The sequence below is a fragment of the Neovison vison genome, chromosome 7 (genome assembly GCF_020171115.1).
Source record: "Neovison vison isolate M4711 chromosome 7, ASM_NN_V1, whole genome shotgun sequence".
In the NCBI taxonomy this organism is placed as follows: domain Eukaryota; kingdom Metazoa; phylum Chordata; class Mammalia; order Carnivora; family Mustelidae; genus Neogale; species Neogale vison.
The window spans coordinates 420,378-437,414 of record NC_058097.1 but is presented as its reverse complement, the minus strand read 5'-3'; the positions used below and the strand labels follow the sequence as shown (position 1 = coordinate 437,414).

The window sequence follows — 17,037 nt, the reverse complement described above, 5'->3', positions numbered from 1 at the left end:
GTTTCTCCGTCATTTCCCCCACGGGAGGTGCTAGGGACAGGTGCGCACGTGGATCTCAAGCTCCAGGTTTCTGATGCTGTTGTTCTCTGGGTGCTGGTTAGACCCGGGCCCCCGGCAGCCTGTTTCTGCCTGCGGCTTGTGCAGGGGCTGTGTCTTCAGCTCCGCTGACTTCATCAGAGTGCTAACAGGGTCTGCGGTGAGAGCCCCTCGGAGCTGGCGGCTGCCCTCCTCCCTCGCCGGGCCCCGTCCTTGTGCTCACGCACGCACGGGGTCGGCTTCAGGGTCGGGCACTGGGCTCCACCACCTTAGAACTCTGCCGCCTGCTGCCGTCCTCGCTGGTCTGGCCACTGCACGTGCTGGTGTGCAAGGAAGGACACCCTGCCATCGGCTGCGGTACTTTCTAGTGTGTTCTGTGGGTGGAGAGTCCATCTTTGCACCACATGACCAGCTATAAGCCAACAAAAGCTCATGTGTTTCAGTTTATAATCTCAGCCGCATGGTAACGCATTGAGCCCCTTTTGGTTTTTTTTTTTTTTTGTTTTTTTTTTTAAAGATTTTATTTATTTATTTGAGAGAGAGAGAGTGTGAGAGAGAGCATGAGCGAGGAGAAGGTCAGAGAGCGAAGCAGACTCCCCATGGAGCTGGGAGCCTGATGTGGGACTCGATCCCGGGACTCCAGGATCACGCCCTGAGCTGAAGGCAGTCGTCCAACCAACGGAGCCACCCAGGTGTCCCTTGAGCCCCTTTTGTAGGAATCTGGGGTAGAGGCCCTAGGACACCCCCTCACAAGTGGGGGGCAGCAGTGGGGTGCACTTGGTTCCTTGTCCCCAGCGGAGTGAGCACGCTGCTGCTGTCATTGCTTCTGCCTTCCCTGCAGTGGCGCTGGGAGCCGCGGGTGGCAGGCACTTCCTGTCAGAATCACCCCGCCCTCGGGCTGAGGAAACGGCAGCATGTGGGCGGGTACAGGTCACACCTGAGGGAGGGCAGCTCTGACCGGGCCCTCTCGCCTTGACCCCAGTTCCCCAAACGCCTATAGATGGGCATGTGTTTAGGAAGGCTCTGGTCTCCTCGGCCCAGGGTGGCGCCCTCCATACCCGAACGTGGCTGTGGCCAAGTGCATCTCCTGCACTTGACCATCGAGGTGGCCTCGGAAGGCACTTAGGAATCGGAACAGCGTGAAGAGCGGCCCCCCGCCCTGGTGGAGACCAGCGCAGCCTGCACCCCCGGCTCTCATGGGTGTGAGGGAATCTCCCTGTGCTCACTGCCGGAAGCCAGCTGTTGGCAGACCTTCCCACTGGTCCTCAGGGACGCCACCTCCAGGCCCTCAGGGTGCTCAAGAGCGCCAGTCAGGCCTCCTCCACTCCCTCCTCACGGACTCAGGCTGCCGAGTCCTCTCAACCCCCGTAAGGAGCCTTCTCCAGCTGCACGCGCGTCCCTGGAGCAGTGAGACCCAAGACGGGAGGGCAGCCCTGACCCTCTGCCCGCCCCCAGCACAGGAGATGTAACACGGCCTGACTACAGCTTCTGGAACGCACCGAGAAAGACACGTTTTCGTTTGGTAGAAATCTCTACACACACGTGCGGCTTGAACTCAGCGACCCGGACATCAAGTCACATGTTCTGACTGGGCCGCCGGACGCTCTGAGAAAGACACATGCTTTTTTTTTTTTTTTCTTTTTAAGATTTCATTTATTTATTTGACAGAGAAAAGGAGAGAGGGAACACAAGCAGGGGCAGGGGGAGTGTGAGAGGGAGAAGCAGGCTTCCCACAGAGCAGGGAGCCCCATGCAGGGCTCAATCCCAGGACCCTGGAATCGTGGTCTGGGCCAAGGCGGACACTTAACGACTGAGCCCCCAGGCGTGAACAGGGATATTGAACACAACCATCTTCAGGAGACTGAAAAGTATCGAGAGAAATCAACGTGTGCTCTTAAATCTCTACTGTAATTCACACTCACCAACAAACACGTATGCTCCGTCATGCTTACTTTTTGTTTCGGTGTAACGGATACTTAGTTTCAGGTGTACCAGCCGTTCATCCCTACTGCAAAATTATCATAATGAGCCCAGTTACCGCCTGTTGTCATGCAGGGATTTTAAATAGAATTTTTTTTTTTAAGATTTTATTTATTTGACAGAGATCACAGGTAGGCAGAGAGGCAGGTAGAGAGAGAGGAGGAAGCAGGCTCCCCGCTGAGCAGAGAGCCCGATGCGGGACTCGATCCCAGGACCCTGAGATCATGACCTGAGCCGAAGGCAGAGGCTTTAACCCACTGAGCCACCCAGGTGCCCCATAAATAGAACATTTATGATTACAACACTAATATTCTTTCTGCCGCCTTTCACTGACATCAAGTGCTCCTTCAGATCGTAGGAATCTTTGAATTAGCCTACAGCTGATCTTTGTGTAGACCAAGATTCTGGGAAGCTGAGATGCTGGGTAGTCAACAAGTTCTCTGTGATTAAGCAGCAAACGTTATCCTAGCCTAGCTGTTATTGGGCTATTGCTTTTCCCAATTCAACAATTACCCCATATTTATAAGACAAAGCATGCTAATTTTTGCAAAGTGTTTTGGGCTAGAACTTTTACCCCCAAAACATGAAAAAAACATTTTGCCCCTATGAAACTAATTTTAAAAATCGAGGCGTTATGTCTGAGAGGGCTCCCAACACTGCTGGTGACTGTTGTAGCTGGGATTTCCTTGAAGGAACACCCACGGCACCAGCTGGCGGACCGGCCAGGGACAAGTACTGAGTGAGGAGGCTGTGCCGTGAGGAATGGACTGAGTCTCGCAGGGAAACTCTTGGAGGCACAGCCTCCTCCCACACCTTGTGGGTGTCCATCCAGGAATCACCCGCCACCTTAAGTGCAGTTCCCTGGGGAAGAGAGGGCCTCTTTCAGTGGCCCTTGGAGGTCCAAGTCTGGGACAAAATCCTGGAGCAGACCTGTGCTGTGGATTTCTGTGCCCAGGACATGGTCTGTCCCAACAGCTACTGGTTGTTGTTTTTTTTTTTTTAAAGATTTTATTTATCTATTTGACAGAGAGATCCCAAGTAGGCAGGGAGGCAGGCAGAGAGGGAGGAGGAAGCAGGCCCCCTGCTGAGCAGAGAGCCTGATTTGGGGCTCGATCCCAGGACCCTGAGATCATGACCTGAGCCAAAGGCAGAGGCTTAACCCACTGAGCCACCCAGACGCCCCCACAGCTGATTTTTTAAAACTCTTGAGCCAGCTAAGTCTTTGTATCAGAAGGACTCCTGCTCCGTGGTTGACGATGTTCCTTCTGTCTCCCAAGCAGAACGCCAAGCCTGTCCCCAATAGGATTTCCCATCAGAAGCAGTTTCCCCTCACTATTCTGCACCCTTTTAAAAGGCAGTAAGCGTGTGGGGCATTCAAGAATGGGACACCGGAGTCTGCGTCGGGCATGGTGTGCAGACCAAGACTCTTCAGCTCCAACGTCACCTTCTCACAGCACCTTGATCTGGGCAGTGACTCTATTGTCAGACCTCTGTCCCCCAACCAGCGACCCAGGGCCACAACTTCCCTGCGAGTGGCTGGCGCTCAGGTGGAGACGTGGGTCGGGCAGAGGAACCACAGGAGTGTGCGGGTCGGGATCGGGTGCGTCTGAGATTTAAGAGCAAGGGTCCCGGGCAAGGGGTCTGAGGAAGACGGGAGGCGCAGGCTGCGCGGGGCAGAGGACATTCTAGAAAACGCGGCATGGGCCGAGGCGGGTGGGCCTTCAGCGAACGTGTCCTCCGGCCGCAGCGACGGCGCCGTCCGAGCGCGGGTCCAAGCTGCAGGGCCGCCCCGAGCAAGGGACGGGAGGCCGCGGAGCCTCCCTCTCAAGGGTTCGCGAGGGACCGCCGCCCCGTGCCCTCCGCGCCCGGCAGGGCTCCTCCCACGGAAGCAGAGCGGGTCCTGGGGCCCCTCGGCCCCCGACTTCGCAGCAGAGGCACGTTCCAGGAAGGTGCCCCGCGCCTCGGGGCGCAGCGCAGACCCGGACCCACGCCACCTCCTCAGCCACGTTCCCGGGCCGGTCACTTCTTCCTGACTCGTCCCTGGCCGCCCGCAGCCCGGCCGGGCCCGAGGCGGCCGCAGACGCAGACTCGACCTCACCTGCGCTCCGGCACCCGCGCCAGAGCGGGACCGAGCTCCCCCCGCCCCGCCCCGGCCCGCCCCCGCCCCGCAGCGCGCGCGGCCTCCGGAGGCAGGGCCGGCCCCGCACTGGTCCACGCAGGCCCGGGGCGCCGAACGGACCGCAAGGGCCCGCGCAGGACACAGGCCGTGTCCCCGCCCAGCCCCGCGGCCCCGCGGTGCCTCGCAGCCGACACCGGGGCGCGGGGACGCGGAGACGCGGAGGGCGGCGGGGAGCGCGCGCGTCACTTCCGCGGTCCCCGGCTCGGACTGGCCGGAACGCCTCGGCGCTCCTGATTGGCTGAGCCCGGCAGCATCCCGGGGTGCTTTGCGGCGCCGGCTCTTTTCCGCCGGCTGTTCTCGCTGGGAGGAGGTGAGCGCGCGGGCTCGGGGCGCCCTTGGCGGCCTCGGGCCCCATCCGCTGCCATCCGCGGCCATCGGGGTGGGGCGGCTCCGGGCGCGGCCGCAGAGGGGCTCCGGGCCCGCGCGGCAGACGGGAGAGGGCCGTGGCCCGGGCCCTGACTCGCTCCCCGCGCCCGCAGGCCCGTAGCCCGCAGCCATGGCGCCCAGCCGGAACGGCATGATCCTGAAGCCGCACTTCCACAAGGACTGGCAGCGGCGCGTGGCCACGTGGTTCAACCAGCCGGCGCGGAAGATCCGCAGGTGAGCCGCGGGGCGGGGGTGCGGGGCCGGGGCGGGTGCGGGGGCAGGTGCGGGGGCAGGTGCGGGCCGGTGTCCCGGGCGCGAGCCGACCGCTCTGTGCGCGCAGACGCAAGGCCCGCCAGGCCAAGGCCCGCCGCATCGCCCCGCGCCCCGCGTCCGGGCCCATCCGGCCCATCGTGCGCTGCCCCACCGTGCGGTACCACACCCGAGTGCGCGCCGGCAGGGGCTTCAGCCTGGAGGAGCTGCGGGTGAGTGCGGGCGCGCGGGGGCGGGGCGGGCCGGGGCGCGGCGGGTCGCAGCCCGTGATGACCGTCTCCGGAATCGCTGCGCTCCGTGATGACACCGCGCTCGAACCCTTTTCCATCTGACGGCTGCGCGCGCGGCGGCGGGGCGCGGGGGGGCGCGGGGCGCGGGGCTCACGCGCGTCCGTCGCAGGCGGCCGGCATCCACAAGCGGGTGGCGCGCACCATCGGCATCTCGGTGGACCCGCGGCGGCGGAACAAGTCCACGGAGTCGCTGCAGGCCAACGTGCAGCGGCTGAAGGAGTACCGCTCCAGGCTGCTGCTGTTCCCGCGCAGGCCGGCCGCGCCGCGGAAGGGCGACAGCTCGGTGAGTGCGGGCGGGGGGGGGGAGACACGCGGGGCGGGCCGGGGCCGGGGGGCCGCGGGGCTGTGAGCTTGCAGCCCTGGGCGCCCTCGCTGAGCCCCGGCCACTCCCGTTTCCTGACAAACAGGCTGAAGAACTCAAACTGGCCACGCAGCTGACAGGCCCGGTCATGCCCATCCGGAACGTAAGCGGGGTGTGCGGGACGGGCGGGTACCCTGGCCGGAGGGGCTCGGTCGGAGGGCGCCCGCTGGGCCCCGCGGGGTCTCAGGGTACAGGGAAAGAGCCCTTGAACTCGGGGAGGAGCGTCTGCATTCTAAGCCGCTGGGCGCTTTGACCTGTCCTCTGGGGACTTGCTGGTCACACGCGCACCTCCCGCTGCTGGGAAGGGCCGGGCCACAGGTCACTCTCTGGACTTGGTGGTCCTGCAGACGACTGGGCCCTTGAGGCTCCTCTGGCAGGAGAACTGGGCCCAGAACGGCACACGCCTGAGGTGGTTGCTGCCGTGTGTTTGGGGTGACCCCAGGGAGGCTCCTTGTAATCTCCCTTGGTGGCTTCGTGTGGCCTTTGAGCCGTGGGCAGGCAGAGCCAGCTCCTCCGCGGTGTCTGCGGCCCGTGCCGTCTGGGGACACCGGCCGCGTTCCGTTCAGGTCTACAAGAAGGAGAAGGCCAGGGTCATCACGGAGGAGGAGAAGAACTTCAAGGCGTTCGCCAGTCTTCGCATGGCCCGTGCCAACGCCCGGCTCTTCGGCATCCGGGCGAAAAGGGCCAAGGAAGCTGCAGAACAGGATGTTGAAAAGAAGAAATAAAGCAAATGTCTTTGGCCACTCGTGTGCCTGCGGTCTTCTGGGAGGGCTGGGGGGCCAGAACGTGGTAACCTGTGTCCTCCCGGCTGGGACCCAGCCGGAGTGATGGCATCGTTGTGTGGCAGCCCAGACACGGAATGGCATCTTCTGTGCTTTAGGACTGTCGACTGGGTCCCTCGCGCCCCTCTCCCGTGCGCGTGTCCCAGAGGAACCGTTAAACAGAGCAGTTCCCACTTACTGGTGTATTTCGGGATCAGGGGCCCGGTCTTCCTGGGCCTGTCTGCACCCGGTGCTCACAGCTGGCGCTGGGCCACCCCAAGCCCGTCTTCAGGCGACTGTGCCTGCGTGGCGGCTGGGCAGAGCTGGGGTAGCTTCCAGGCCCATGCCGGAGGGAGGCTGGGGGCGGGACAAGCAGGACCTGACCTGGATCCCCTGTGGTAGCGCGGCACCCAGGTTCTTTGGCTTTCTGCCCGCGTGGGGGCGGAGATGGGGCCCGAGCAGGGCCTACTGTGAAGAGCCGCTCTGGGAGCTGTTGGTTTGGATCCTCCGGCTCTGCGGGTCTCCAGCAACCGTGAGTGCCGACAGCTGGGCCACTGGAGTCCGCACCCGGAACCGAATCCCAGCGGGCTTTCGTGCAACAGATGATCTGGAGGGCTGGTCACTTTGCACACACCAAATGCAGTTTAGGAGCCTCGTCCTGGCAGCCCCACAGAGGGACTGGGGTGGCGCTGCCTCTGGGTGATTTGGCCTCGGTTCCCTGTGGCTTGTGCCGAGGAGCTGGACTCGGCCCGTGCAGTGGCGGGTAGCCAGGCCCTGCATTTGGTCTTGACGTGTCAGTCCAGGCCTCCGGATGAGTGCAGGGTGGGGGTCCCTGTGCTCCAGCCTCTGGCGTGAGGGGAAGAAGCACCTGTGCACCCTGAGATGTCACTTCGCCTTCATCACCTACATGCCCTGTCCCCCTTCTAGCGTCGTGCCACCAGAGCGAAGTGCCTTTCCTGGTGCAAGGAGCGCCGGGAACAGGCCAGGCACCCGCTGGGGAGAGGGTCGAGGGGGACCTGTGCTCTAGGGCCCTGTTGGTGGGTTCTCAACACACGGTGTGTCCAGTGTGGCACTGGGTCATCTTGACCAAGGCGCTTCCCCGAGTACCTTCTCCCCATCACTCCGCTCAGAGCCGTGGGTGTTCGGTAAGCTGGACGTGCCGTCTGGTGAGGCCAGGCAGGACGGAAGCCTTGGGCAGCTGGGGCCCATAAGCCGACAGGCTCAGCGGGGCTTTGGAAGGTGCCGGGGCCCAGCCGCTCGGTCCACCGTACTCCCTGCCCTGAGGCTGAGGACTGACTGCTGTGGCCCACAGTGCCCTCCGCAGCAAGTCCCTAGTGTCTGCGTCTGCCGGAGCTGACCTAGGTCCCTTACGGGAGTCTGCTGTGTGACAGGAGCACAGATGGAGCCTCAGCTGGCGTCCCCTCTGAACCGGGGAAGCAGAGTGCCGGCCCAGCCTGTTCCTGAGGTGAGGAAGTCTCCCTGTGAGGTGCTGCTGGCCGGCGTCCAGACCCTGAATTCCTGCAGGTGCCCCGCTGAAGCCCTAGGCTGTCACCCAGACCCTGGAACTGGGGGGACAGTGTGAACTCACACAGGTGCTCTGCGGGGGCTGGGGGACTGCTCCCTCTGTGTCTGTGTGTCTGTCGGCTGCAAGGCAGCACTCGTCACCGCCAGGGTGAGGGGGTCCTTCATCCACAGCCCATCCCCTGGCCCAGGGCAGCAGGAATCCCAGCCTTAGGATTCCAGCTCCCAAAGGATTTTCCCTCGAGTGTGGGCAGAACTCCCAAGAGAGGAACTCCCGACCCTGCCTCAAGGGAACGGCCCGTGATGCCACAGAGCAACGAGAAAACAAGGCCTCTGTCCTCTCCGGTGAGGAACTGGAGTCCATCCACCAAGACCTCCGCTGAGTCGCCCCTGAGTGGGGACCCCAGCTGTGGTTGGCCTTCACCTGTGCCTGTAGTTAATTGGAAAACCAACCCCGGGACGGGCACTATTTTCCTTTATCCCTCTCTGCCCCTGGGTGGAATCCCATCGGCAGGCTGGGCTCTGTATGTGACCATTGCCCCTTGGAGAAGTGGGCAGGGGGGTCAGGCAGTCATTTGGAGGTTGCAGGTGTATTTGGGGGTCAGATTCCCGAAGTGGGTGCCGAGGTGTTGCTAGCAATACCCATAGTGTCCAGCAGGGGCGCTCGGGCAGCAGCTGCCCACAAGTGGCCCCCGAGGCCCGTTCACCTCTTGTTTTCAGATCCGACTTGCTCTGATAGGAATTGCAAATATTTTTTCTCAGTTTATAGTTTATTTTTCTTCTTTTTCATGTGACATTGGGGTTCTTCTGTAATCTTCCCGAGCTGCCTTTCCTTTTTTGATTATCTTAAAGTTATCATACAGTATTTCTCAATCTGGAGAGAAGGTATACGGATGGTGCCCCTCCCGGGATGAGTTGCTTTTGAATCTGTACCATATAGCTGCTTTGTTGAATATCTACAGTTGTGCTATCTTAAAAAGAAGGATTAAAATTAACACCAATGTCCACTTGCTTGAAACTGCTGTAGTTTAGGAGGAAAACTTCAGCTGTTTTCGGTTCTGTAGTCTTTTCCTTGACTCTGCCCAGCGGGACCCAGAGAGCAGAAGGGGGCGCGTGCGGGGGGCTCTTCTCTTCTCCTGTCCCACATGCTTGTGTTTGCGTTCGTAGGGAGTTGCACCGCCACGTTTTCTGTGATGGTGTCTTTCTTTAAGTTATAGAAAAAAAAGTTGTGTTCTTAGTTTAAAAGGAAAAATCCTCAACAGAAGAGCATCCTTTCCCGCCTCTGCCCTCCAAGCTCCTAGAATGACTTGTGCGCCTGCCCGGGGTGGTTTATGTGAAGTTACGCTCTCCTGCGAACGCCTGGGCCTTGGGACGCCGGTGTGGTGCCGTCGGTGAAGCCCTTCAGCTCAGGTCATGATCTCCGGTCCTGAGATGGAGCCCCACGTCAGGCTTGGGATTCTCCCCCTCTCCTGCCCGTCTTGTGCTCTTGCTCTCTCTAAAATAAGTAAATAAGTCTTCTGGGCCTTTTTTTTTTTTTTAAGTTTTATTTATTTATTTGCGAGAGAGAGCATGAGAGGCGAAGGTCAGAGGGAGAAGCAGACTTCCGTGGAGCCGGGAGCCCGATGCGGGACTCGATCCCGGGACTCCGGGGTCGTGACCTGAGCCGAAGGCCGTCGTCCAACCCACTGAGCCACCCAGGCGCCCATGTTTTGTTTTGTTTTCTGAGGAGGCTTTTGTTTTTATGAAAAATGGGGGAGCACCTGGACGGCTCCTTCAGAAGAGTGCGCCATGCGTTATGGGTTCGAGCCGCACACGGGGTGCAGAGATGACGCACACGGAATCCCGCTGAGCGCTGTACCGTGTTGTGCCTGTCCACAAGGTCTCTCTCACTTCTCTACCGTGTCTACAGAGGACCCCGGGAAGGGATGGGGACATTTGGGGAACCCTGGAATGCTGCTGTTTTTGTGTTTAAGGGTTTTATTTGAGAGAGCACATGAGCGGTAGGAGGTGGCATGGAGAGAGCAGAGAGAGATGGAGAGGCAGGCCCGCCGTCCAGCAGGGAGCCCGACACAGGGCTCCATTCCAGGATCCTGAGATCATGTCCTGAGCCAAAGGCAGCTGCTTCACTGAATGAACCACTTTAGGTGCCCTGGAATGCTGCTGTTTTAACTTGTATTTTTTGTTTGTTTGTGAAGCCGGGCCTTTCTTTTCATTTGCTGGCAAATTTATCTTTTTCTGTGATTCATCTGTCAAATCTTTTGTCCATTTTTTAAAAGATTTTTATTTATTTATTTGACAGACAGGCAGGCAAGCAGAGAGAGAGGGGGAAGCCGGCTAAAGAGAGCCCAATGCGGGGCTCGATCCCAGGACCCCGGGATCGTGACCTGAGCCGAAGACAGAAGCTTTAGCCGACTGAAACACCCAGGCACCCCCATTTTTCTATTGTGAATATTTGTCATTTTCTTGAATTGCAGCAGCTTTTTGCATATTAAGGAAACATGTCTTCTGTCATATGTGGACAGATACTTTTCCAGTTTATTCTTTTACTTTTGAGTCTTGTTTGTACCTTTTTTTTTTTTTTAATCCAATTCACCCACTGGGGATCAAACTCATGACCTTGCAATCAATCAAGAGTCAGATACTCCACCGAGTGAGACTCCCTGAGTCTTGCTTATATCCTGAGGGCCTGGGGTGCTGTCTGTAGGGGACAGTGTGGTGTAGTAGGAAGACCACAGCTTGGCCTCCATAGTGGATGCTGCTTACTCTTGTTTGGCCCTTCAGCATCAGAATGCCCCCTGGGACTTCATTGTTGAGTCTTGTGCAGGTGGAACTCTGGTCTTTTGTAGGAGCTGAGGGCGCCTTACTCCCTGCCTCCATCGCTGCAGTGCCTGGCCACGTGCCATGCTCCACACGTTGCAGGGCCTGGCCCCTGTCCCCAGCTGGGTCCCATCCCTGGTGAGGCGGCCTCAGCATCCTCACCGCGGGTGTGGGGTGTCACCCCACCAATTGTAGGAGTTCCCAGTGTTCAGTCCTTGGTGGCTCCCTCGGCCAGAGTCAGCTGAGCTCGCTGACCCGGTCTGGCTCTGGGCCTGCCAGGCGCTGGGCATCTGCGCACTTCCCGCCAACAAGCACCGAGTGCCAGGTGAGCACTAGGAACCACAGTAGGCGGACAGTTCCGAGCCACGAAAAGCAAGCAGAGCCCGATGACGGGCCAGGTACTGGGCGGGTAGGCCAGGAACAGCAGAAAGTGATATGGTGGGGTGTCTGGATAGCTCAGTGGGTTGAGCCTCTGCCTTCGGTTCAGGTCGTGATCTCGGGGTCCTGGGATCGAGCCCCGCATCGGGCTCTCTGCTCAGCAGGGAGCCTGCTTCCCCCCCCCCCCGTCTTTGCCTGCCTCTCTGCCTACTTGTGATTTCTGTCTGTCAAATAAATAAATAAAAACCATTAAAAAAAAAAAAAGTGGGGACGCCTGGGTGGCTCAGTTGGTTAAACAGCTGCCTTCGGCTCAGGTCATGATCCCAGCGTCCTGGGATCGAGTCCCACATCGGGCTCCTTGCTTGGCAGGGAGCCTGCTTCCCCGTCTGTCTCCGCCTGCCATTCTGTCTGCCTGTGCTCGCTCTCTCCCCCTCTCTCTCTCTGATAAATAAATAAAATCTTTAAAAAAAAAAAAGTGATGTGGAAGGAACCCTTACAGGACAACAGATGAGGGAGAACATTAATTCCGTATTTCTTCAGCACGCGCTGTGTGCCAGGCACGGTCGCAGGCTGCAGGGCCCGCTGTAAACAGCAGAAGGGATGGTGCGCACCCTTGCCTTCCCAGGGTTTCCATTCTCGAGGGTCTGCAGGCACAGGCTCTGGCCGACCCCCACTCCCCTCACTGCAGTGCCCTGGGCACGTGCCTCCTCACAGGTCGCTGGGACGGGACATCAATAATGAAAATAAGGGGGCACCTGGGGGGCTCAGTCCGTTCCCAGGGTGCCAGGATCGAGCCCACATCGGGCTTGGCTCAGCTTCTCTCTGTCCCTCTGCTCTCTCTCAAACAAATAAAACTGAAAAGAAGGGGCAGGCTCAGAGCCCCTGCCGGCAGGTGCCAGCAGCTCCTCTGTCTCCACTGACGTGTCTTCTCCGCACGGGCCTGGGACGGGAAGGAGGCGCACAGGGCACACACTGAGCACCTACTGCGTGTGAGCCCTGGGGGCACCCGTAGGATGCAGCTGAGTGACTCCTCAAGCTGAACGAGAAGCCAGAACACAGCAGAGGTGAAGGCCTGGGCTTGGGGAAGGGCTGACCCGAAGTGCAGCCGAAGCAGGCCCCAGGGCTGCCAGCGGGGACCAACCGGCTGTGGCCGGGCTGCAGGAGGACTGTCCGGAGGGCCAGGGCCTGGAGAAAGGCCATTGGCATAAGAAGAGGGGACTTGGCCTTCCAGAATCTTCTCCAGACCCCGCTCCTGGGAAAGGCTCTGAGTGGGTCCCCGCTTCGGCGTCCAACTCCTCAGGGCTGCTTCCCCAGAATGCCGAGGGCCGGGGCACCGGGTTGCGGGGGGGGGGGCCGAGGGGGTGCACAGGGGCAGGGAAAGTGTGTTGCTCGCCCTGGCTCCCCGCCCCTCAGCTGCAGGGCCCCCTCCTTTCCACAGGGGCAGAGTGACCCCCGATTCCAGATGCTGGGGGGCCAGATGGAATGCAGCATAGTGGCACCTGGTTTGCTCCTGCCCTTCTGAAAATCTCCCCAGAAAGGGGGATGCTTGCTGGGGAGAAGAAGGCAAAACTGGGTCAGTGATGAAAGGGACAGGATACGGCGACCGTGTAAAAAGCACCATCCAGGCGGCTTGCTCCGAGAATATCATCAAAAGCCCCCAGTGAGTCACGCGGGAAGAAAACCAGGACGTCCATCTGCTGGAGACGCCAGCCGTGTAGACCCTGCCTGCCGCCCTGACCCACACGGCGGTCACCCCCACCAGGACCCTGCGGGCAGCTGTGTCCTCATGGTCTCCTGCTCCTGCTCCGGCCCCCTGGTCCCTGCCAGCGGACGGCCGGGTGCTGGTCTCATGCCGCCCCTTAGGTGTGCGTTGGACCCGGCGGCTTCTACTTGAAGAGAACAGAAGCGAACGCCAGGTTGAGGTTACATTACACAGACACGAAGCTGCGGTGGCTCCTTGTGGTTTCTCTCTCTCTCCCAACCTCCTCCTGCCCCTCCAGATCACCTGCCCTGAGGAGGCAGGCTGCTGGGGTCAGCCTGCAGCACAGAAGGTCTCCTGGGTCTAGGAAGCCCAGGAGGGGGACAGCTGGTTCTGGATGGCATCTGGACGATGGCCCCAGGCAGACGTCCTGGCCGCTCTGTCAGACTCCGCTGACAGCAAAGGGGGCTCAGGTGGCCAAGTGCCCTCACAGCTGGCTGTGATTTTTCGGGGGTCGGGGAACAGCAAAGCTACTGAGACACACTCGGGGGCCAGGATGGGCAAAGAAGGCTTGAGTACCGTGTTCTGAGCAGAGTTGAAGGGTTCAAGTTGAATTCTAGCTCTGTCCCTGCTGTGTGACCTCAGCCAAGCGTCACTCTCTCTGAGCCGTGATCTTATCATTGATAAAACAGATGACATCACCTGCCTGGCAGGAACGATGGAGGGAACAGCAGCCAGAGGCCGAATGTGAGAAGGCTCCCAGGTAGGGGACACAGTTCCCTTGGAGTGAGAGTGAGAAGGGGTCCTATCCACACCCCTCATGTCTGACCGCGTTTGTGTTCAGGGAGGTCTGGTGTGCGTCTGTGTCGTGTGTGTGTGCGTGTGGGACGTGTGCGTGCAGGTCTGTGGAGTGAGGGAGGAAAGTCCCAGCACCCGGCCTCAGTCCCGGCTCTCCGACGCTGGGATGACAGGTGGCCACGGGTCCGAGGCCCAGCCAGGACCACGTGGGTCATGACCACATGAACGACCGCATGGGTCGTTCCAGCCGGGGTGGCCCTGGGAGTGACGGTCTGATTTCTAAAGTGAGGCAAATGGCAAATCCTGTAGGAAAACGATGCAGTCGAGAAGGCTGCAGATGTTCTGAGATAAAATAGCATTTCTTGCGAGGAAAGAAACAAAGAAAGAGGGTTGGTTTGCAACCAGCTTGTAGAAAGAAGCACCAGTCAGGCATGAAACTCGTTTCCTTTCTGAAAATCCTGTTGGCTCCCCCGCCACACCCCTTCTCCTACAGTTTCTACATTGTCCGCAGGCCTTCCCAAACAACCTCCCGGCTTTGCCCCACGAGGAGCTGGACCACGGTGGAGGGGTGCGGCAGGCTGCCTCTCCCCACTGCCCGGTCCCACACACACCGCCGGGAGGTGACTCTCTGCTCTTGTCTCCACTTCCCAGGTTGGGGGACAGAAGCACTGAGCGGTTCTGGAATGTGCTCGAGGCCAGAGCTGTGGGGGCGAGGGCCCAGAGCTCAGGGAGGGCTGTGGGAAGAGGCCCCTGGGGCTTGAAATGCTGGTCAACCAAAGCAAGGATGCTTCCTTGTTGTTCTAAAAATTCACGATTTGGAAGCATCACAAGAGCCAAATGGGAGTGAGTCAAACCCACTAGGAATGGTTGTTTCGATCCGCTGGGACCAAGGCTGGCTGGCGGGAGCTGGGTTAGCCAGCGGCAGGGGTGAGGCAGTGGGAGCAGGGTGACCTCACGCTGATGTAGCCGCACCAGGGCTTGGCGAACCTTTTCTTAAAGGGACAGCGAGTGAGTACTTCAGACTTTGTCAGAGCGTCTGAGCTCTGGTCTGGGAGCAGCATCGGCCACAGAAAATATGGGAACCAGGGCACCTGGGTGGCTTGGTGGGTTAAAGCCTCTGCCTTCAGCTCGGGTCATGATCCCAGGGTCCTGGGATCGAGCCCCAAATCGGACTCTCTGCTCAGCAGGGAGCCTGATTCCCCCTGTCTCTGCCGGCCTCTCTGCCTACTTGTGATCTCTGTCTGTCAAATAAATAAATAAAATCTTTAAAAAAAAAAAAAAAGAAAATATGGGAACCGACAGGCCTGACTGTGTTCCAATTAAACCGTATTTACCAAGCAGGCGGCCGCCAGATCATGGGGACCTGGGGGACTGAAGCTCCCCGGGGTCCTGCCGTGGGCCTGCTTGTACTGAGGGACAGCGTCCGTCTGTTTGACCAGCAGACACTCATCTCTCACAGTCCAGGAGGCTGGAAGCCCAGGGTCGAGGTGCCGGCACGCTCCGCCAAGGGGCAAGGGCACTCCGTGAAGATGAATTCCGTTCATAAGCCCCCACCAACACCTCCCAAAGGCCCACCCCCTCCCTCCAGAGCGTTGGGGTTACGGTTTCAGCACGTGGATTTGGGAGACACAAAGATTCGGTCTGTGGCACGGAAGAATGCTGTGAGGTGGTGTTAATAATAGAAGAAAGAAACCAGTTACTCAGCAGAGCTCCTTTGCCCAACAAGCGCACTCAGCACGTATGCAAGGAGCCTGTGGGAGGCGGCGGGGTCCCAGCCCTGACGGGGGCAGGTGAGGCCTTCGGGCTGGATGGGTCTGACCAACCAGGGGTGGCGAGGACTCAGCCGCTGGAGGCAAATCTGAGAAGTAACACAAACAGATTTGCCCGGGGAGAAGCCTGGAGGGACACACATCAAAATGTTAGTCCTGTCTATGCCTGGGGGCTGCAATTTTCATTTCTATGCATTCCTGCTCTCCGTCAGTTTCCAACAAGGAGCGCGCGCTCTTACTTGCTGGATGGCAGTAGTGACAACATATATGAACGGGGTCTCATTTCCACGTCTGGCTGCGGGACTCCTCCCCCACCTTCCCGGGCCCGCCTTGTCCCCGGGGCCCTTGAGCTCTGGGTGGGTGAGCGGGGAGGCCTACCACCTGGCTGCCTACTCTGGGGACCCAGGGGGGCCACACTGGCCCAGGCCTCACTGACCAGCATTACAGGAAATCTGGCTTTTTCTTCTGTGGTTTCTCTCCATCGGTGTTTTCTGGAGCCAAGGCCCTGGGTCACCTTGGGGAGGCAGCCACATCCTGGGAGTCTGTGGTTGGAGACCCAGTGGGTCCGTTCCGATCTCTGGACCGCAGATGCTTGAACTCCCCAACTCTGGGTTCTCGTTCCTCTCTCCCCGTCCGTGGAAATGTCACCATTACTGACCACCGTGCTGCGAGTGTGACTGTGTCCCTCCCAGGGAGCTGAGTGTCCTGGGCCAGGTGATCGGGCTTTGGGGTGTTCCTCTCCTCATGTGTGACATGGGGCTATGGTGAGCCCTGTGTGACTTACACTGCTGCGGTCGGCACGGGGCGTGGGTGGTGGACGGCAGGTGACGCAGCTGTCCACGTCTGGCAGGTGTTTGTGTCAACCAATGGCAGAGTAAGTGGAAGCTGAGCTTGGGGGGGTGGGCAGCCTTCATCGGAAAGCCCCGAGGCCTGGCCGACCAAGGAGCCAGGCAGCGGACGCCCTGAGTCTTGCTAGAGATGGGAGGCCGGCCCGTGTGGGGCTGGTGGCCCGCCGCGCCCAGCCCCGGCCCCTACTGCTGCATTCTCACCCGCGTGGAAGCTCACAGAGGCCAAGGAGTGTCTCCCAGAGCGCCAGTAGGGCAGGAGTCCTGGAGAAGCCAGCTCTGCGAGGCCGGGGTCTGCAAGCCCAAGACTCATGTCCACAAGCCACAGGCATGGCCAGTAGGCTGGACGCTCTGACTCCCCAGTTCTGGGAAGCTGGGGCTTGGAAGAATGCGGGGCTAGGAGGCCCAGAGGGACTCCGGGTGGTCTCAACAGAGGAGCTAGCCCTAACGGCTGGTTTCCACGGCTTCAGAGAAGCAGTGACCCAGAGGCTGGATGAGGCAGAGTATGGGGGCATTGAGTGGCTTCATGTCCCTCTGGATGTCTCATGGCTCCTTGCCTCTTTATCCAGGTGCTGGGAAGCGAGCCCGCGTGCTGGGGTCCAACCGACTCAGCCAGGCTGCAAGGATTTTCTGTTTCTGCAAACGGGGCTCAGGGTCTTTGCCTTCCAGGTGCGCCTGGGGTGCAGTCCCAGCCTCTGGCCACCAGGGGTGCTGTCCGCGCACTGGGACTCCCCGGCAGAGGCCGCGGAGGGACCCCCGGCTGCTCGACACCCGCTGGGCAAGGTTGGGGTGACCCCAACCTGGGTTGTCCTGACCGCAGAATCTTCTTCTGCAGTCCTGGAGGCCAGGGCTGAGCCCTGATCGGCCCAAGGGCACAGAACCTGGCACACCAGCGAGCCTGTCTCTGCTGCCCCGGTCCTTGGGCCCCCCTCCCCTCAAGCATTTTCTTGTCCCCCTCCCCCTATGG

At 60.0% G+C, this 17,037-nt stretch overlaps 1 protein-coding gene and 1 non-coding gene across 2 annotated transcripts; both read left to right on the top strand.

Moving 5' to 3' along the window:
- The first annotated feature begins 4,434 nt into the window (after positions 1-4,434).
- On the top strand, positions 4,435-6,225 carry RPL13 (ribosomal protein L13). Its single transcript, XM_044260362.1, has 6 exons — positions 4,435-4,505; positions 4,675-4,795; positions 4,902-5,043; positions 5,231-5,404; positions 5,529-5,585; positions 6,049-6,225. Exons 2-6 carry the CDS (start codon positions 4,692-4,694, stop codon positions 6,205-6,207), a joined length of 636 nt encoding a protein of 211 aa, XP_044116297.1. The 5' UTR covers positions 4,435-4,505; positions 4,675-4,691; the 3' UTR covers positions 6,208-6,225.
- LOC122914868 lies at positions 5,099-5,179 on the top strand. Its single transcript, XR_006385932.1, has one exon. It is a non-coding gene; the product is annotated as a small nucleolar RNA MBII-202 (small nucleolar RNA).
- Positions 6,226-17,037: the final 10,812 nt, after the last annotated feature.